Source organism: Triturus cristatus, chromosome 11 (genome assembly GCF_964204655.1).
Source record: "Triturus cristatus chromosome 11, aTriCri1.1, whole genome shotgun sequence".
Classification (NCBI taxonomy): domain Eukaryota; kingdom Metazoa; phylum Chordata; class Amphibia; order Caudata; family Salamandridae; genus Triturus; species Triturus cristatus.
The window spans coordinates 163808169-163830848 of NC_140594.1; the positions used below are offsets into that span (position 1 = coordinate 163808169).

Sequence of the window (22680 nt, forward strand, 5' to 3'; positions counted from 1 at the left end):
CCTGGAAGAGATTACAGCTGTCACTCCAAGCCTCCAGTGGGCTCCACCTCAGGCACTAACCCAATTTAGGAAGGATCTAAAAACCGGATTTTCGACTGCACCCCAGCACCCAGAAGGATCAATCCTCCCTCCCCCCCCCCCCCCCCCCCCCCAGCGCCTTGAGACCCTTATGGGTGAGTAGCCACACTTTACAAACCCTGTAAGATTGATTGAATGATTGGGGGGGGGGGGGGGGGGGAGGGGCTGAGGAGTTATTCAAAAATGTCAAGTTGTACCAGAGGCTCCATATTGGATAAGCAGCTGGAGATATCATACATCATACATCTGCTCCACACCGGCCTTCTGCAATAGTAAGGGGTGAACCACATACTAGTAACAGTACCTTGTTCAACCAGATTTTCTCATGCAGCATTTGCTACAAGTACCACTGAAAGGGGCATCAGTAATACCGGCTACTTACAGCAACACGAAGCTGAAGTATTCATTCAAGTCACCATATTTTCATGTCACCAAAATACAGATAGGTAAGGGGCCAGCAGAAAGTTCTCTATTTGCTAGAAGGGGAAAGAGAATAAGAGGTGTAAAAATGTGGTAAATGAGTGCATCGCGGAAGATTTTTGGTGGGGTTTAATCAATTTTATTTTATTTTTTATAGAAACTGATCTCCCATTGGACCAATTCTCTTAGAGTTACGTTGTCCACCAGGATGTCCTTCATTATCCACTGTCTTTGAGCAGGTTCAGTAACCCAGAGATCCAAATCATTGGAGGTACATGCGTGGTCAGAAACCACAATTGGTTCTATTTTAGGGTAGGAGGTGTGTTGGATAAGACAGCACTTCACAAGTATGTAATCAATCCTAGTGAAGGATTTGTGTGGATGGGAGAAGAAAGTGTAATAATTAACTGTCACGTAGTGGATTCACCAGACATATTCAAAACTACGTTCTCTATAGCAGTTTGTTAGCTGCGCATGGAGTGTGATAGGACAGAATTTTGCATTTGACTTTCTATCATTATTACCATCTAAGGTGAAAGCCACTCTCTATTATTATTCCTGTGCCCTTGGGCATATCTGCAATGACTTTGTTGAAGGAAGACCAGAAGAAAACAAGTTACTTACCTGTAACTGTAGTTCTCCAGTATTGGACCTTTCATAGATTCAGGGAGTCTCCGGTACATTAAAAAGCATTGCTTAGTAGTATAGCAAACTGAAAAAAGGCCTAGGCCCATTTTCCTTTGCAACCCATAACCTTCGTTATGTAAAAAAGGACTAAACTTGTCCCTGAACCAATCAGAGCCTCTCACCCTCTAGAACACTCCTGAGAGAACCTTCTGCCCCTCAGATTTTCGTGCACTTGTGCAATAACACTCTTTGTGCTAAATCCGAGGTGAGCCTCTCAGGGGAGGAGGGTGGGTTGCATGTGAATCTATGAAAGGTCCAATACTGGAGAACTACAGTTACAGGTAAGTAACTTGTTTTCTTACTCCAGTATTGGAGCTTTCATAGATTCAGATGCCTGAATCAGAATAGCGAGCAGTAAATAAATGCACATTTTTTGTTACCCAGAACCTGAAACAAGGGAACATATATAGCGTGCTAAAGATGGTATCTGTAAAACCAAATTCCACATATCCAAAATCCCTTGCAAATGGCATCCAATACAATAAACAACAATAAAAGGTGCAAAAGTAGACAATAAAGGAAGGAGGGATGGTAGAGAAGGCTCACCGTTACTGGATAAGGTTCCTCAGCATCGCTTCTCCCACCGCCACAACACTCCCTGTGGCCGCATCCAAGCAGTAATGCCTGGTGAATGTGTGCGTACTCGTCCAGGTCGCCGCCCTGCAGATATCCTGGATCAGTACTCCTGCAAATAGAGCAGTAGAGGTGGAGACTGCTCTTGTCGAATGTGCACGGACTCGTGCATTCAGAGGTCGACCAGCTGCCTGATGAAAATACCCTATGGCACTGGAAATCCATCTGGCAATACCCCTTTTTGACAAAGGGAAACCCTTCCTGAGTGCGCTAAAGGCAACAAAAAGTTGTGAAGACTTGCGGAAAGGCTTAGTTTTCGGCAAATAGAACTTCAAACAATGCTGGACATCCAGTGAGTGGAGAGCTCTTTCCGCCACTGTTGATGGTTGTGGAAAAAAACATTTGAGAATTAATGGTTCGTTCAGATGAAAGTCAGTTGGAACTTTTGGAATAAATCTTGGATTAGTCCCGAGTATTATTCTGTCCTCTTTGAATTGCAAGAAAGGCTCCTGGACCGTGAGAGCCTGAATCTCTCCCACTCTCCTGGCTGAAGTGAGCGCAATGAGAAGCACAACTTTCCACAAGAGAAATTTCAGCTCTGCCCTGTGAATTGGCTCAAAGGGCTGTTTCATTAACTGGGAAAGAACAACGTTCAATTGCCAGAGAGGTGGTGGAGGTTTTATTGGAGGGGAAACTCGGAACAGTTTTCATAAATTGTTTGATGACTCTAGCAGACCACAGAGACGGACCAGAGGCAGTTCTTCTGAATCGTGAAATTGCAGCTAGGTGTACCTTTATAGATGCATGAGCTAAACCTGACTTAGCCAAAAGCAAGATGTATGGAATAATCTCGTGAGCTTCTGAAAGCAACGGATGAATGTTAGACCTCTTGCACCATAAACAGAACCTCTTCCACTTCATCCGGTATGTTTTGTTTGTACTATCCGCTCTGGCTCTAGATAGAATCTCCCTGCACTCTGTAGGGATGTTCAGATGTTGAAATTCACAGTATTCAGGAGCCAGGCTGCTAAATGCAGAGATTTCGGATCCGGATTAAGTACTTCCCCCTGGCACATCGTCAGAAGAGACGGTATCGGCTGCAGGCAAATCGAGCGCTCCTCTGACAGTAGGAGAAGCTCCGCAAACCAATGCGGTCTGGGCCACCACGGAGCTATCAGGATTATTCTGCATGGTTCTTTCTTGATCTTCATAAGAACCTGCGGCAGGAGGGGAATTGTAGGAAAGGCGTAGGCAAAGATGCCTGACCATGCCATCAAAAACGCATTCCCCCAAGATCCCCGTTGGAGAAGCCAGATTGCGAAGAATTGGCATTTCTTGTTCTCCCTTGTCGCGAAGAGGTCTACTGTCGGAGTTCCCCAGTTCTGGAAGATGTTGCTCAAAATCTCGTTGGCAATCTCCCATTCGTGGCAGACAGACTTTAATCTGCTTAGAGTATCCGCCTTGGTGTTCTGGTCCCCTGGAAGATGTTCTGCTGTAATGGATACTTCGTGTCGTAGAGCCCATTCCCATATCAACTGGACTTCGAGACAGGGAGAGTGATCTTGTTCCTCCCTGTTTGTTCAAATAGTGCATTGCTGTTGTGTTGTCTGTTCTTACCAACACGGCTGCACCTTGAATCCTTTACAACAAACAAATGATGGACGGAATGCTGACAATGCATACATTCTCCCCCAGTCAAGAGATCTGGGTTAAATCCATCGTTCTTTTGCCCACTACACCACCGCAGTTTAGACATGGCCATATGCAAATCAGTCTTGACCCTGTGCCTCATGGGAACAGTCCAGCCCGAACTGCCAAGCCATGTCTTCCCTGGACCGGAATCAAGCATCCTTGTGTAGGAGAGTATGGTCTGCTTTCTATGTTCACCCCCACTTTTTGCTTTTGCTTTACTGGTTTTCGACTTAGATGTGGCTGTGGGCCTGCTAATCAGACCCACAGCCCTGCTGTTCTCTCTCTAAATTGATACTATGTACTTTAGGTGCATAACCCATTTGGATAGGATCACCTTATTGGCCCCTGTACAGTGTACCCTAGGTACCCAGGGCATAGGTGTACCCTAGGCCTACCAGGGGCTGCAGCATGTATTATGCCACCCCTGGCCTGGCCTTCCATTTTGACACAACTGGCTGATCACTCAGCTGGGGCAAGGTCGTGTAATTACCCCTTGCTTAGGTGTAGTATTCCTATACCTAACTTACATATAGACACATGTGTACCTATCAGCCACTCCTATGGCAGGCCTTAACAATCCTGGAGGCAGAGTGCTTGGTAACATGTGAGATGGTGCTCTAGCATGAGCTGAGCCTGTCTGCAGCTTTCGGAATCATGTCCTTATAGCTGTTCTATGATATAGCCTACCATATACTCTTAAAGTGCCTTATAATCTTAAACGGTTATGGTAACTATGGTTTGGCTTTATCGAAACATGTCGTGTAAGGTGTCTAACACTGTGGAATAATACCCCCATACCATTTCTGGACATGAGGATATTATTCCCCCCTTCTAGAGGGAAAGACATGTTAAAATCATACTTTACTGTTAAGCCTCTGACCAAAAGCCTCGGCATCACAAAATGGATGCTGCTGCCACGACACAAGTCTGACCTCCTGCTGCTGGGAGTGATCCCAGCCAGGGAGGCCTGGACAATAGGTTTCCTGCTTGGGGAGGTGCTAGCACCTCCCCAGACAGCCTTTAGTGTATTGGGGCAGGGTGGGCTGAAAGGAATGAGACATGCCTGGGGCACACAAGGTATTCCTTGCATAGTCCAGTTCAAACCGGCGCTGGGGCACTCCAGCCCCAGCTCCGGCGCGAAACTGGACAAAGGGAAGTGGGTGTAACCACCCCCTCCCAGGTCCCACCCATAAGGCGTGACCTAGCAGGTATCCCAGCCCCCCAGATTAGTATAAGAGTGAGAGTTGGGCCTCAAGACTTTAGATTATCCTGAACCTGCAACTTGAACAGAAACTCTGGACCTTCGACTTTCGACGAAAGAAGAAAACTGAAGAATCTCCCTTGTGGCCAAGGAGTGGCTACCCTGTGCAAACAGGCACCATCAAGAGACTACCCTTTGCTTTGCTGAAGTTCTACGAGGGACCGACTGCAGAGCCCGACCAGAGCCTTGACTTCCAGACTTCTCCGACCCTGATCCACATCCACAGCCGAGCTGAGATCCGTGGAGGCGACGAGAGACGTGGGACCGGCTACCTGGGAAAAGTGGCTAGTATCTTCAAGCGCAGCTTCTGAGGCACCCTCGATGTTGTGCACCGGGGATTGAGAAGCCCCAACCCCAAGCACCATCTGCACCGAAGATCAGCCCCCCACACTCCACGAGTCCTGCGTGGGGCCCTTCTGCATTTTCCTGCTTGCCGCGTCTGTCCGGTTGCTTGCCCGCTGGCTAGTGGCCTTTGTGACGACGCATCCTGAAATCTTCACCGCTGGTTTGGCTCCTCCAGACTGGCTCCTGCTTCTTTGAAAAAGAGAAGCACCCCAGACCTTCCTGGTCTGCACCAGAAGCAAGTCCTCCGTTCTTCGTGGGTTCCGCTTGCCAAGGCTTGGTGAGTCCTAGTCCAACTTCGACGCCGCCGACAGCAAGAGCCTTCGTGGGACAGCTCGCCTCCTGGTCCTGGTCATCCTCGACGTTCCCTGGTCCTCGTGGCTGCAGCGACAAGCTTCACCTTCACCTGCAATCTTCACGACATCGCCTGGTTCCTTCCTGGTTCCACGTGGTCACTGGCTAGTGACCTTGACTCTGTCCCTTCTGCTTGCAGGTCTCCTCTCTTCTTGATCCCAGCCTTGGGATCCACCGGACACTCTTCACTGACTGCCTGTCAGCAACTTTCCTTCAGGCATCCATAGAAGTCCATGACGAAACCCGACGCAAGTTCACACCTATGCACCCGCAGCCTGTGGGCTAGGTAACTTGGGTACTTCGGTGCTCACAAAGGTAGTGACTATCCTAGGGTCTAGTTTCCGAGTCTCGACTCTCTAGCTGCTTCAGAAGTGTCCTTAAACTGTTAATTTCTAACTACTACTATTTCTATCGACTTTTACGCATTACGCGTGAGTGTTTCCACTCTGCACCTGAATCCCGTGGGCCTCCCACTTCCTAACTGTTGCTAGTGTAGTGTAGCCCCAGCGATTCCCTAGGCCTAGGCCTATCCTATTTCCGTGACAGTGGTCCTTATACCACTTACTTAGTATATGGTTTGTGTGGCCCCTAGGGCCTAACTGTATTACTTACCTGTGTGACTTAATGTATGCTTAAATAAGACTGTGTTGTACTTACCTCTAATCTCAAAGAGTGCTGAGGGTTTGACTAGAATAAATACACTTTATTTTATATATATATCTGTTGTGGTGTCCTTTCATTTGGTATTCAAGGGATTATATATGGTATCACAGCTGGCTTCACATGCCATTCAGAGTTTAGCCTAAGACTGCTCTTGTGCATGCTACCACTAGGATAGCTGGTCTATAAGGTTGACTTTACAACCAATCACCATAAGGGTATTTGGACTGATATAAGGTGTACACTAGAACTAGTGACATCATACATCAGGCCAACTTCTCACACCTAGGACCGGTTTCTGGCTATCAGCCGTCATCAGCCAGGATAGCTTGACTCCAGTGGCGTAGTCCCACGTCTAGGAATACCCATCCCACTTAGGGCGAAAAGCGTTACAACAAACAAATGATGGACGGAATGCTGACAATGCATACATTCTCCCCCAGTCAAGAGATCTGGGTTAAATCCATCGTTCTTTTGCCCACTACACCACCCCAGTTTAGACATGGCCATATGCAAATCAGTCTTGACCCTGTGCCTCATGGGAACAGTCCAGCCCGAACTGCCAAGCCATGTCTTCCCTGGACCGGAATCAAGCATCCTAGGACCGGTTTCTGTCTATCAGCCGTCATCAGCCAGGATAGCTTGACTCCAGTGGCGTAGTGAGCACGGGTCCCACGTCTGGGAATACCCATCCCACTTAGGGCGAAAAGCGTTACAACAAACAAATGATGGACGGAATGCTGACAATGCATACATTCTCCCCCAGTCAAGAGATCTGGGTTAAATCCATCGTTCTTTTGCCCACTACACCACCCCAGTTTAGACATGGCCATATGCAAATCAGTCTTGACCCTGTGCCTCATGGGAACAGTCCAGCCCGAACTGCCAAGCCATGTCTTCCCTGGACCGGAATCAAGCATCCTAGGACCGGTTTCTGGCTATCAGCCATCATCAGCCAGGATAGCTTGACTCCAGTGGCGTAGTGAGCACGGGTCCCACGTCTGGGAATACCCATCCCACTTAGGGCGAAAAGCGTTACAACAAACAAATGATGGACGGAATGCTGACAATGCATACATTCTCCCCCTTGAATCCTTGGCAGGAACGCCAAAAATGCTAAGCGGACGGCTCTGAGCTCCAAGAAGTTGATATGCAATTGCTGTTCTTTCAATTTCTAGCGACCGCTGACCTGCAGATCCTGAAGGAATGCTCCCCAGCCTTCCAAGGATGCATCTGTCGTAACCACTAAAGGAGCTGGTTGAGTCAGGTAAGAAAGACCCTGCGAGATGTTTCGATTCCGGGTCCACCTTGTTGCCGCGTGGATCATGATCGGCGTCACTTTGAGTATATCTTCGAAGGATCCTGTCGCTTGATGCCACTGAAGTTCCAGCTGCTCTTGTAACGGACGCATCCGTAGTCTGCAGAAAGGTACGAGGGGAATGCAAGATGACTTCGTTCCCAGCAATGACTTGTACTTGCGTACTGAAAGAGACTTTCTTTTTATAAACGCCTGGGATAGAGATATTATTCCCCGCTGTCTTTCCTCGGAGGGGAACGCTCTGTTTACCTCCGTATCCAGAATTGCTCCCAAGAAAGTGATATTTCTTGACGGTTGCAGAGTTGACTTCTCCTCGTTTAGAGTGAGGCCTAATCTGGCAAATAGTTCTACGCAAGCCCCTGTTGACAACCGAGCTGACGCTGCCGATGGAGCCTTGACTAGCCAGTCGTCGAGGTAAGGAAACACTTGGCGTTTCTGTCTCCATAGAACCGCTGCCACTGGAGCCAGGCATTTTGTAAAAATCCTCGGGCTGATTTCAGACCAAAAGGAAGCACCTTGAATTGGTAATGATCTTCGGCCACCACAAACCGAAGGTACAGCCTGTGTGAAGGATAGATTGGGATATGAAAATACGCATCTCGTAAGTCCAGTTTGGTCATATAATCACCTGGGTTTAATAGCAGCAGAATATCCTGGAGGGAGATCATTCTGAAGGATTGATCCTCGAGGTAAGTATTTAGGGATCTGAGATCCAAAATGGGGCGCCATTGAAGAACGTTTTTCTTGATCAGAAAAAAACGGGAATAAAATCCCCTTCCTCTCTGGGAATTCGGTACCGGTTCTATTGCTCCCTTTCGGAGCATTGCCCGAATTCCTTGACGCATCTGATATAAATACTTGACCTCTTGATATCTTGGTGGTGTACACAGGGGGATTTCCAGAAACTCTAGAGTATGACCGAATTGTATTATGTTGAGGACCCATTGGTCCGTCGTTATTTGCTGCCAATTTTGAAGATGATAGGCAATTTTTCCACACAGGGGAATATGCGACATATGAGGAATAGGTGTCACCAGACTGTCATTGCCTCCAGGTGGTGTCTTTCCCTTGGCGACCTCATCGACCTCTAGGAGTAGATTTTGTGAAACCTTCTGTTTGTCTCTGTGAATATTGTTGACGATATGGCTGAGATGATGTGGAGTAGGAAGAATACTGGCCTTGTTGATAACCCCCTCTATAAGAGGTTTGGCCCCTACCTCTTGAGCCACGAAAAGGAACTTTTCTATATTGTAATGTTCCCAGAGATTTCGCTGTTTCCGTATTCTTCTTGATACTCTGTAAGTGCTTCCCAAACAGATCTTCTAAATTGAACGACAGATCCAAGATCTTATTCTGGACTTCAGGCCTAAAAGATGTTGCCCTCAACCATCCTTGTCTGCGCCAAACAGCCGCTCCTCCCAAAGATCTGAAGGCCGTGGTCGCAATGTCCATTGCGCAATCTATGACTTCAGCCGAAGTCCTTTCACCTTCTTGGAGTATTTTCCTGGCTTCTTGTCTGTCAGCCTCAGGTATGCTGTCTATGTATGGTGATAGGTCGCACCACATTTGCCTATCATACCTGCCCAGGATGGCTAGGGCATTTGCCGCATTGACCAGAAGGGCAGACATGGACGAAAACCTCTTCCCTGCATTATCCAAGCGCATACCCTCTCTGTCCGGTGGCGCTGAAATTGGACCGGACGGATACCTTGATTTTTGTTACGCCGCTTGAGTTGTAACGGAGTCCGGTTTGGGGTGACCTAATAAACAAGCCGGAGCATCCGAAGGCGCTTTGTATTTTTTGTCCAGTCTAGCAAGCACTGGAGTAACCGTTGCCGGCGTCTCCATAACTTTGAGACCTTCCCCCCATAGTGACTCACAATTGAAAGAGATCTAACCGTCTTGCGAAACGGCTTTTTGAAATCATATCAAAAGCATTCTGCTTTATCCGATGACATATTGAGCGCAAATCTCTGCGCGGCTCTCTCCATCAGATTATGGAACCCTCCAATGTCCTCCGGAGGAGAATCCACAGGCCTCGGTGAAGGAGATGAAGGGGACGGAATTAGATAATCATCCCATTCCTTACTAGGTTCTGTTATCTCCCCCTCCTCCTGCTCCTCATCGTCAGATGTGTCTAGAACCGGTTGCGGCACTGGTGATATTGGCACAGGAACCGGTACCTCTTGTCTTCGCACTGGTGTACACGGAACAGAGTGCGACGTAGCCACTGGAATCCTTTGGGTAGAATGAGGTAAAGGATGCCTCCTCTTATAGTCGTCCAACATGAACTGCAAATAAGTCAGTAGAGAAGCTGGAACACTCACCATCTCTTCCTGATCATGTTGTCGGGGGCGGTCCTGATAACCCCCATAATCATCCTCCCTGACATTTAACGTGTAACTGAGAAGGGCTACTTGCATAACCAAAAGGACCCTCATTATCATCCTCCTGCGAGTCCTCCTCCTCCAACAAGTGGGATGGAAACAGAGGCGTTACCTTACTAGGAGACATAATGTCCGGGGTAATCCTTCTTTTCCTGGCAAAATCCCGTTTTTCTGGGGTTTTTTTCCCTCGTCGACGAGCCCGTCGACGAGATTGCCATAGTAACCGCCGACGACACCGTCGTCGCCGATGCCGCCGTCGACGCTGTAGTCATCGTTGCCGTTGTCAACGATGCAGTTGTCACTGTCGTCGGCGACGTAGTTGTGGTCGTCGTCACTGTCGTCGTCGTTGACGCTCTCGTCTACAGGGTACAGGTTTAATAATGACCTTTATCTCACTTTTCTTCGTCGACGACGCTACTTTCTCCGTCGACGATCCCGTCGACGATGCAGATTTTTCTAATTTCTCCTCAGGCGAAGTAGAAGCTGGTTTTTTAAGCGTATGTTTAATTTTAAGGGGTGATTTTGAAGGCTCTGAACCTGTCTTCTTTGAATGCTTTACCCCTGAAGCATGACCCTTACTCTCCTTTTCCTTAATTTGAGGAGATTTTGAGGGATTGCGCTCTGAAGACCCAGATGTGATCTTTTTAAGAGCCTTCTCAGGTTTCTCCCCTGAGGTATGAGCCTGAGGAGATCTACCTCTCTTCTGAGACCTCCTTGAAACAGTTGACGCCTCATCACTGTCACTAGACACGACGTCCTTCTTGGTCTTAAGTTTTTGGAGCCAAATTAACAGTCTGCCTTCACGATCCCTCAGAGTCTTATTAGAAAAGGTACGACATACCTTACACTTCTTCGTCTGGTGGTGTGGGTAAAGGCAGTATATACAATCTTTATGAGGATCGTCAGTATATAACCTCTTCTTTGAACAGGTGGCACAGGCTCTAAACAAGCCCTTCTTCTCCTTATCAGCCATTCTCCAAAAGACGATGTAGAAAAATCAGTTGAAAAATCAGCTCAATCTAGAACCAACTGTAGTATTTGAGCAGAGCTCAAAGGAGACTCCCTAGCACAACGTGCGGTAGAAAATCTGAGGGGCAGAAGGTTCTCTCAGGAGTGTTCTAGAGGGTGAGAGGCTCTGATTGGTTCAGGGACAAGTTTAGTCCTTTTTTACATAACGAAGGTTATGGGTTGCAAAGGAAAATGGGCCTAGGCCTTTTTTCAGTTTGCTATACTACTAAGCAATGCTTTTTTATGTACTGGAGACTCCCGTCTCAACGACGGGGAATGATTCAGGCATGTGAATCTATGAAAGCTCCAATACTGGAGTAACTCAGGATCATCGTTGTTTGGGGCATAAATGTTTAAGATAAAACATTCAGCATTGTCTGTTTTTTACCAGGGTGATTAACCATCTCCCAGCTTTATCCTGTTACTGGGAGATCATGTTGCTGTTAGATTTCTGTGATATAAGTGCCACAACCCCATTGTTCTCTTGCTGAGTGGGGGAGCTAGCACAATCAGCAATCTAATTGTAGTTTAGTTTTAGAGCCTTTCTACGGTCAATCCTTGTTTCGTGTAGAGAACGACACCACTTTTATTGACCAAATAAAAGATCTAGGATTCAAGGACAACCCAACTTACTGTGCTACACTACAGCAAACTTACAACCTTTCCAACATGGACATTTACAGATTTGTAAAGCTCAAGGCTGCACTACGGAAGCTAGGGAGAACTCATGTACCAGATCTCCCAACATTGCTAGGTAGGTTTACAAGATCTGGCCATGTGGCCCTAAAGACATATTCTCTTCTCTCACCCTCCACATCACACCTTACCTGCAAAACTGTTTCCATGTGGAACACTAAAAATGCCCTCTCGGGTAATTATAATCCTGCTCCCACTTGGAGGAAAATACGGTCCTTATCTTTCAAGAGTAAAGTCCACCTGCAATCACACAATGTAGAAACAATATTTTGCACAACGCCCTTTGGACGCCAAGCAAGCTCTACAAATTAGGCCTCTTAAATCACAACTCTATTGGAACTGCAAGATCGCCCCTGACGCACATGGTATTCAATTGTGCACATGTTCAACCTCTTTGGACCGAAATACAAAGCCTAATTGAAACAATCTTTAATATTCAGCTAACCATCCATGCATTAAAGCTTCTCTTAAAACTGTCTCATCATGAGACCTCCCTACCCTACATCCTGAAAACCTCCTGCTTATTGATCTCACACTTGCCATTGGTACAAAACGAACCCCCTCAGAATGGAAAAGTGTTACTAACATTTCTTTCCATACGTGGCGGGCCTGGCTTTGCTTCACCGGATGTGCAGACAACACATGCTTCCGGGAATCTTACAACCTCTCATCCTCAGGAAAATTCTGGATTTTATTGAAAGGTTACCACCAATAATACACCCCCACAATTAACGCACAGCCCTAATCCTCTGGCCGCCCTACTCATAAACATCAGGTTTTTACCATGAAGATGCTTCCAAATTTCACCCTTGACTAACATAGCTTTACATTATACAGCTAGTCGTGATCCCTTTCACATACTTTTCTCAATCTACTTTCTCTCCTTGACTCTACTTTTCTTTCATACTGATTCGTTTCTCCCTTCTCTTATAAAATGGCTCCAGAACATATTTTGGATTTGAAATATGCTTCTGTTACAAACTTTATAGTGGATAACTGTTATCATTTACAGCTATAGTGGTTACCTTCTGCATTTGGAATTTTCTCAACTGATCTTACTTATAACTTCCACTTGTATGATGTTTCTCACTGGATACTTACACCACTGTCATCAATGCTGGAGTGTAATAAAAACTTTTTAAATGAAAATTAAAAACTAACACATTCGATTTGGTGGACTGCTACAGACCAAAGTTGCAAGATTGTGGCAGCAAGTACAATACACAAAAAAGAAGTTATTATTAATATTACTAACAAGGGCTTTATGATTAGTCTTCGTTTTCGGTATCTAGTGTGCCATTAACATGACATGTTTAAGGAAAATGTAGTACAAGAAAAATACATTGGTTTGTAAGCCAATTTCTGACTGAGGGGATGTGATCCTTGAATAGTGTAGTGTAGTAAGAATTATTAGAAAATTCTTACCCTGGTTGAGTGGCATCATCTAAGGTAGTAGGCACAGTCTGTCCGTCAGCAACAGCAATCAAAAGATGTGCCAGAACGTAGCTTAACAATTTGCTTACCTCATTGGGTACTGTGATGCAATAATATAGTGGTCACTGCTGCAAAGAGCACTTAAAGATATACATGCAAAAAGAATCCTCCTCCTTGTCTTTGCCTGCTGAGAGCAGACAAATGTCCCATTAGCTCTAACCCAAGGTTATATTGCTTACATGTATATGTGTGAAGGGTGAATGTCTATAAAAAGGAAGTAAATACTGACCAAACTCCAGAAATTGCGTATTGTGGGTCCTATCACTTAAATGGTTCCTGGTAAAATATTTTATGCACCGTGTACTTGCCCTGGATATCAAGGAACTCAAGAACATGCACTGGTGTGCTTGTGCAGGTGAGCTTTGGCTGTTGCCAATGGATTTGTATTGTGGAGAGCAATTCTAGACAGTGGTAGAAAAAGCTTTCAAATGGTATTGTTTTATTTAGTCAATGCTGGAGTGTCTACTCAGATCTACAATTTGTAGTATGATCAGTCATGCAATACCTCAGAAGCTAACGTCTGGAAGACCTCCTTTTACTAATGAAAGATTCAAATACTTGGAGTATTAATTGCACTACCTATTACAATGAATGCAGTTAATAATGTGTTCCAATAAACTTACATTCAAGCTTTCCCTTGCTGACACCGACCGGTGAGAGGCAGAGGAGGTCAACAAGTCTTCAGGAGGGGTTGATTGGGAAATGACTAGTTCCTCCTCTCCTTCTCTGCTCACGTCAGCATCGGCTTCCAAACTAGGTTCAGTTTCTTCCTCATCAGACGCAGGTTCACGAGGAAGGTCATGCTCGTCCTGCACAGCCCGAGGTGTTGAAATGTGTTTGGGGCTTTCAGTTTCCAAACCAAGATGCCCCAAAGCATCTTCTTCACTCTCTGCTCCATGGTCAGACTGCTCTTGTATTTCTTTGTCGTGTTCACTCGTTTTTTCAGTTGGGATTTCATTTGGTTCAGCCATAGTTTCCTGAAAAAGATAGATTTACATAAAGACACAGACTACACATCTTCACTTGTATTTAGATGTCACATTATTGTGAATAGCCACCGCATGGTTCCAAATTGTGTAATTAAAGGGTCAAATAATAAATCTTCATGTCAAAGTGCTCACAGAAACCGGCCGAGACAAAAACTCTCTTGAGTTTGGATTCGTGGTGCAAACATGGTCCTGAGGGTTGGTAGCATGGGATATTCTGGTGCTGGCTCTGCAGAAGCCTCCTTCTTCACATTGAGCATCAGCCCCGGCACCAGTTACGGCCGTATATGATATTTCTCCCATATATTTTTTCTCTGCCGCCATCCCTGTTATAATGCCACAGTTAGTTAACAGATTGATTAGATTATGTGTATAGTGAAAAGGATTAATTAAGAAGGATTCCAAGATTGCAAACTTTGGTGGCTGGCACAGGAGCGCCAGTGCTTTTATTAAAATGGTCCTGTCTCTATGTGGTTGCCTAAACTACCAAAGCCTACCAGACTAGAATAGGACTGACAAGAAAATGTGAATCTTAAGTTTAGGCATCATACACGTGAAGCGTTTAATGCCAAATATGTCAGGTGAAACTGGTTTCAGAGGTTCATCTCACAACAAGAATTGGCATAGCCAATAGGTCTCGCTTTTGGGACCTTATAAGTGTTTAGCCATGCAACAGTTGCATAACTAAATACTTATAAGGTCCCAAAAGCGAGACCTATTGGCTATGCCAATGCTTGTTTTATTTCCTGCGGGCACTTAGCAGAGGCGCATGGCATCAGTCACAAGCAAAGCTGTATGTAAGGAGGAACAATTCCAGGGCGACTTAACACCTACACCGAACGGCCACAGCACAATAAATATTTTTAAACCGCGAGTTAGTTCGGGATTTGGGAATGTTGTAGAGGGGCAGCAGTGTTACATTAACCTGGACAGCAGACAGTGTGGCATGTTATATCGATCTGCCATTCTGTAGAGCTAAATAATATGCAGAATGTACACAATATTTTAAAACAGGAAACATGACTTAATCGGAGAAACAAAGAACGTGCAGGAAACCAAACAGAGAGATACAGGTCAAAAGGGGGAGTAAAGAAGACAGACGGGGAATGAAAAGGAATGAAATGAGGTAAAGCATTGGCCGCGCGGCCGTGAAATTAACGCCGCGCGGACATGAAAGAGAAAGTGAGCCACACGGGTAACATGGTAGGGGGGGGTGGGGGCGGTGAGTGCTAAAGCAACACAGGGAAGGCTGGCATATGGTGAGCACTTTCGCGGCTGCTTTGATGTTCTCAGTGGCCGCGCGGCTCACTGAGAACATCAAAGCGGCCGCGAAAGTGATCAGCAGGCTGACAAATGGTGCGCGCGCCCGGCGCACATGCACTGTAGTTGCCGGCCTGAAAAGCACTAGTTTGCACTCCCAAATCCCGCTTTCTATAGCTCTCGCCAGAGCAGCGCTAAAGCGCTGGCTCAGGCGAGACCTAAAAAGCATCAGCGTCTCTCTTTCATCATATGAAGTAGGAGTGCGATTCACACGACTAGATTTATTTTCAATAGGAATAAGGGATCTTGAAGAGTGGTATGTTCTGATGATCCCTTATTTGAACTAATGTTATTGCAAGATTACCAAAGAACATACACTACATTTTATTTATACAAACAAAAGTAAACATATTAAAAGTACATTATAAATAGATTTAATGATATAGACCCATAGGAAAAAACATACAAACTTTATTTAAAATATGTGATTGTTAGATAGTATGAAATGATGTATGTAAAAGTGCCCTGCTAAAGCTAGGCAGGACTAAATTATGATTTGGAATTGTGTGTAATTTGTTGTATTCCTTTATTTATTGTATCATGGTTTTATTTATTCATTTATGGCCATGTACCAAAATAAAGATTTATTGATTGCTTCAAAATAACACAAACAAACATGGAACAATGAATATCGCTGTCTAATCACACCAACCAGTCTTCCGAACAGAAAGTAAAAGAGGATTCATCACAACAGCCTGCAAATAAACGTTATGAAGGATTATGACTCGGGAATAAATTCAAAAGAAGTTTAATCCAAATAAAAAGGAAGCACCGCCGGTTACAAGACTTCAGGCTCCGGCTGGCTCCGTGTAACTGCCTCTCTCTTGATTCCTGGGACCGATCAGATGTTCTATTCTAGAACAAACTGATCGTGCCATGAATCAAGAGTTTGGATAATAACAGAGAAAAGAGCTTGGGCATGCAAGCACAAGAAAAACATCTAAAAGGTATATATAACAAACGACTTAGTTACTTATCATTAATTTAACTTCCTGTAATATCAATTATAATGAAGGCCCGTTTGGTACTGCAATCCGGGAGTGGAGGGAGCAAAATCCAAGACTATGACTAGGAAGACCTGGACGTGAAGTAATGAAGAGTACCAGTAAATAATTGGGCCGTTACATGATTGTCTGTCTTCCTTGTCCATTGTCCTTGTACATTAAGAGGTATTAGAAAATTGGAGTGCTCCATGCTTCTACGGGCCGGTAAAGGCCCGCAGAGCAACATTCCAATGTTTTACAAAAGCCTCTCGAAGCTCGAGGGGATTTAAATCCCCTCAAGCTTCGAGAAGCCTTTGTTTAATTTATTAGAACATTCTGCCCTCTAGTGGCAGAATGTTCTAATAGCCTTATAGCCCTTCGTAGCAGGGCTATACCGCTATTAAAGTCCCGCTGCAGCGGGCCTTTAATAGCTGGTATAGCCCGCTACGGCGGGCTATAATAACCAAGCCATGAAGAGTGACCATTGGGTATTAATTTAAGAAGAGAGCACAGATGAAAAACATTTTCTTTCATAATGCATTTAACGAAAATAAAAATAAACTAGGAGTTAAAAGCACTCAAAGCATAAGAGTCACAATCTTCTGAAACTCCCCCTCTCACTTGCCTGCTAGGTCTCCATATTTGAGGAGGACTTGTGGGTCCAACATCGTCCATCTGTGGCAAAACTTACCACGGGCATAGAGTGTTCCCATGGACGTCGATTCACCAAAATGTCAGGGGTAGCGGAAGTGACATCACACATTCTTTGACCTGACTGACATCACAGAATTGACATCATCATGACCTTTGACTCTAAATCTTCACACAAAGCTATATCACATGATCTTGATTAGATTACAATAATTGACATCACTGAAGTTCTATAATAACTGTATGACTAATATTACAATACAAATGTCTATTTTAGATACCACCCATATTAGGGTGTGGAATCACTTTTAATTACTCATTTTCACTTGTTCTCACATATTCAAACACATTTATTCTCACTCATAGTTACGTACATTCACTGCCACTCACTCACACATTCTCACTCACACTCATTCTCACTCACACTCCCAAACTATCTCTAACACGCTTCACACTCATTCTTATTTATTCTCACTCACTCACAATCACTTTCACTCTCACAAACATACTCATACATAGAAACACACTCCCATACTTACACAGGGTCTCTCTTTCACACAAATACACTTTCACCTGCCCAAATGAACACAACTTACATTTAAACAATTTTTTTTTAAACTTACCTCAGCTGTCAGCTAATTTCCTTTTACAGTTGCTGTGCTCCATTTTTATTACACTGAGTAAATAATAAACTATTATTGATAGAATAATAAAAATGGACAGCTTGATGTAACAACTTCAGAGGCCAGGGGATCGCAAAAGCAGTGCCAGGCGTTGCAAAGGGTAATTAATCAAGAAGTCGCTGCTGCGACCAGTGGCAACTCCTAATCAATGTCCATGTGTCCATTCTCTGACCTCTCAGTTATTCTTTCTATCCTCTATCTCATTACCCCACTCTCTGTCTTTCACATGTATCCTTCTCTCTCTGTCTCTCTGAGTTACTCCACACCATTGCTTCTCTTATACCTGTCTCCTACTCTCTTCTCGGGGGGCAGTTCTAACACCTAATAACATCAATTAAAATAAAAGGAGGCATGAAGAGCTTTGTCAAGCAGGTCTTTGTTTATTTTATTATTGATATATTATGCCCCATTACTTCAGAAACATGTACTTTTTTTTAACACACCCCTTTACTTTTTAGAGTATATTACAACCGTCCAGCTGTTGTTATTCATATTAATCATATTTCCTGTTTTTTACTGACCCTTACAAATTCTCTCCCTTTTTCACCTCTATCCCCTCTCTCTTACTTAATCACTGACATACTATATAAGTAATGACTTAATTGACAGGTACTGTTCACATTTGTAATCAGTGTCCTACCTCTGTCCTTACTAGCTTTCTCTTTCTTTAGCCCCTCGTGAGGGGCTTATGAAGTTGGTCAGTTCCTCTTGATTCTCTGGTGTCCTTGATCTGCATCCATTTGGCCATATGCCTACTCATCTTGTTCTAGTCGTTTTGCTCTTATTACAGTAAGTTGTTTCCTGGTCATTTTGCTTGTATATTAGGTGCACCTTTCACCATTTCCTTTGGCACTCTGTGTATTTGGAAGCCTAGCTGCCCTTCCACTGGCGAGTCGTCACTTGTTTTGTGGCTGTCATGACTTTTGCTAACTATCGCATGGGGTCATTTGGGGTTTTCAACAGCTTCGAACAGTATATTTCATGGTCACTTTTGCTATGTCCTCCATTTTTTCCTTATTGGGGTGCCCTAAAGTACAGCACATGTAAGAGCCCTTTTCCTGCACAAATAAGTTTGAGGACTACTTGCCTTGGGTTTCTAAACTTCCAACAATGTAACAGTTACACCTGCTCACTAGAAGAATAAAACCTAGACCAGTTTTATCTTACTTTAGAAAGCTTTCCATTTGAGTCTAAATGTGTGAGATGTTCCTCCCTCAGTGAAGCTCCTCTCTTTAGCAACTTTCAGAGGAGACTTCTACATGACATTTGCGATTTATGCTGTTTTTTAACAACATTATTTAGTAGACTCATTCGAGCACAGAATGGTTAAGGTTTCTTCAATAGGAGTCAGCCAATATGAACTATGTACAAACACAGTCTCTTTTCTATATTTTGATCCTAGTTAGGTCTGTGTATCTTGGTACCATGTCGCCTGTACTCTGTTCCTTGGGCCTGTCTCTTTCTCACCTGACTCTAACCTATTCATCTTTCTCTCAGATGCCTCTTTTTTTTAATAAATACACACGGACACGGACACACACCTCATCTGTCTGGTGTGTGTCTCTGTTCCCCTGGTAATTAACTCGTCCTTTTCTCTCTCAACTGCCAGGCCCGAATGGCCATTGTGAGGCTCCCAGTTCAGAAAGGGTGACAACATTTTATTCTACTGCAGTGTTCTGAGTTTCACTGTCCCCGTTTGCAGCGTGATAGGAATAGATTTAAAAGGCTTAGAAGAGCTCAATTTAACTTCTGTTCCTGGCACTTCTTTAGAGACCTCTTAGGCTAGGGTTCACCTGGGCAGTGCTAGGGGTCGTACGAGGGAAGCCAGGGGTCGCAGTTGTGACTCCTGGCGACCCGAAATTGATGTCCATGGGTATTCCCTTCAAGGTGGGCAGTTATCATTTTGGCTCCAATGTTTGCAATGTAGATGCCCCAGTTCCCACCTCCCACCCTTGCCATTCCCTTATCGCAGAGTAAATGTAATGCATTCGCTTCAGTGCAGGCCCGATGTGATAGCATATTCAGCCACTTAGTGGTGCCTGGGACCGCAGGTGCCTTCCACTGCATTGCAATTTGCCGTTTGAATAGGACAAATGCAAGTCAATAAACCCGTGCAGATGTTTATCTCCTTTTGCTTTGAGACAGAGACCATGGGGACAGGATTTGGGGGTGGTAAGAGATGTTATGGTTAGGAAATCTTTTTTTTTTTAAACCTTCGAAATTTCCCAAAAAACTAAAGTTACAGGGACGTTATAGGCGACTTTGCAAAGTCGCTGAGAAAGGGGGCGGGCCTCAACGACATCTCAGCAATTCGCCACTGTGGAGAACTTACTTGTCAGAACAATAGCGGTTCTTGGCCCCCAACTGTGAGAAGTTGGCCTGATATATGATGTCAGTAATTCTAGTGTACACCTTGTATCAGTCCAAACAACCCTTATGGTGATTGGTTGTAAAGTCAACCTTATAGACCAGCTATCCTAGTGGTAGCATGGACAAGAGCAGTCTTAGGCTAAACTCTGTATGGCATGTGAAGCCAGCTGTTATACCATTTGTAATCCCTTGAATACCAAATGAAAGGACACCACAACAGATATATATAAAAATAGAATGTATTTATTCTAGTCAAACCCTCAGCACTCTTTATGAGATTCGAGGTAAGTACAACACAGTCTTATTTAAGCATACATTAAGTCACACAGGTAAGTAATACAGTTAGGCCCTAGGGGCCACGCAAACCATATACTAAGTAAGTGGTATAAGAACCACTGTCACGAACACAGGATAGGCCTAGGCCTAGGGAATCGCTGGGGCTACACTATACTACCAAAGGTTAGGAAGTGGGAGGCCCACGGGATTCAGGTGCAGAGTGGAAACACTCACGCGTAATGCGTAAAAGTCGATAGAAATAGTAGTTATTAGAATTTAACAGTTTTAGGACACTTCTGGAATAGCTAGAAAGTCGAGACTCGGAAACTAGACCCTAGGATAGTCAATACCCTTGTGAGCACCGGAGTACTCAAGTTACCTAGCCCACGGGCTGCGGGTGCATAGGTGTGAACTTGCGTCGGGTTTCGTCGTGGACTTCTATGGATGCTTGAAGGAAAGTTGCTGACAGGCAGTCAGTGAAGAGTGTCCGGTGGATCCCAAGGACGGGATCAAGAAGGAAGGATACCTGCAAGCAGAATGGACAGAGTCTAGGGCACCAGCCAGGAGCCGGGAAGGAACCAGGAATGAACCAGGCGATGTCGTGAAGATGCAGGTGAAGAGGTGAAGCTTGTCGCAGCAGCCACGGGTACCAGGAGGCGTCGAGGACAACCAGGACCAGGAGACGAGCTGTCCCACGAAGGCTCTTGCTGTCGGCGGCGTCGATGTCGAGTCAGGACCCAACAAGCCTTGGCAAGCGGAACCCACGCAGGATGGAGGACTTGCTTCTGGTGCAGACCAGGAAGGTCTGGGGTGCTTCTTTTTCACAGAGGAGCGGGTGCCAGTCTGGAGGAGCCGGACCAGCAAGATGAAAACAAAGGTTAGTCGTCGCAGAGGCTACTAGCCAACGGGCCAGCAACCGGACAACACGTCGAGCAACTCAGGTGCAGAAGGGCCCCACGCAGAACACGTGAATGTGGGGAGATGATCTTCTTTGCAGATGGTGCTCGGGATTGGGGCTTCTCAATTCCCCAAGCACAGCCTCGAGGAAGCCTCAGAAGTCGCGCTAGTCAGTTACTAGCCACTTTTCCCAAGTCGCCGGTCCCACGTCCCTCGTCGCCTCCACGGGTCTCAGCTTCGCTGTCAATGTGGATCTGGTTCAGAGGTGTCTGGAAGTCTCGGCGCTGGTCAGTCTCTGCAGTCGTCCCTCGTAGGATCAGTCGCAAAGCAAGCAGCGGTCGCTGGATGGTGCCTGGTTGCCCTGGGTGGTCACTCCTTGGCCACAAGGGAGATTTCTTCAGTCTTCTTCCTGAGGTCGAATGTCCAGAGTTTCTGTTCAAGTTGCAGATTCAGGTTAATCTAATCTAGCAGGGCTCAGCTACCTACTGATATACTGGGCTAGCGGGATGGGCTACCTGCAAGGTCCCTCCTATGGGTGGGACCAGGAAGGGGAGTGGTTACACCCCCTTTCCTTTGTCCAGTTTCGCGCCAGAGCTGGGGCTGGAGTGCCTCAGCGCCGGTTTGAACTGGACTATGCATGGGACACCTTGTGTGCCCCAGGCAGTGTCTAGTTTATTTCATCCCTCCCTGCCCCAATACACTAAGGCCTGTCTGGGGTGGTGCTCGCACCTCCCGAGGCAGAAAACCTATTGTCCAAGCCTCCCTCGCTAGAAGGACTCCCAGCAGCAGGAGGTCAGACTTGTGTCTGTGGCAGCAGCATCCATTTTGTGATGCTGGGGCTCTGGTTAACTTTAACCGGGTAAGTAGGTTTCAACATGTCTTCTCCCTCTAGAAGGGAGGAATAATATCCTCATTGCCAGAAATGGTATGGGGGTATTATTCCAAAGTGTTAGACACCTTACACGACATGTTTTGATAAAGCCAAACCATAGTTACCATAACCGTTTAAGATTATATGGTAGGCTATATCATAGAACAGCTATAAGGACATGGTTCCGAAAGCTGCAGACAGGCTCAGCTCATGCTAGAGCACCATCTCACATGTTACCAAGCACTCTGCCTCCAGGATTGTTAAGGCCTGCCATAGGAGTGGCTGATAGGTACACATGTGTCTATATATAAGGTAGATATAGGAACACTACACCTAAGCAAAGAGTGATTACACGACCTTGCCCCAGCTGAGTGATCAGCCAGTTGTGTCATAATGGGAGGCCAGGCCAGGGGTGGCACAATACATGCTGCAGCCCCTGGTAGGCCTAGGGTACACCTATGCCCTGGGTACCTAAGGTACACTATACAGGGGCCAAGAAGGTGATCCTAACCAATTGAGTTATGCACCTAAAATGCATAGTATAAATTTAGAGAGAGAACAGCTGGGCTGTGGGTCTGATTGGCAGACCCACAGCCACATCTAAGTCGAAAACCAGTGAAGCAAAAGCAAAACGTGGGGGTGAACATAGAAAGCAGACCCTACTCTCCTACCC

General features: G+C 45.5%; 1 protein-coding gene across 1 annotated transcript in view; it reads right to left on the reverse strand.

Moving 5' to 3' along the window:
• The window catches only part of CFAP251 (cilia and flagella associated protein 251), a 670115-nt gene that overhangs the window by 606048 nt on the left and 41387 nt on the right, over positions 1 to 22680 (reverse strand). The window contains exon 2 of the mRNA XM_085633872.1: positions 13594 to 13947. Within this exon, the coding sequence (XP_085489998.1) occupies positions 13594 to 13941 (348 nt within the window). The 5' untranslated portion in view covers positions 13942 to 13947. The remainder of the gene's footprint in view (positions 1 to 13593; positions 13948 to 22680) is intronic.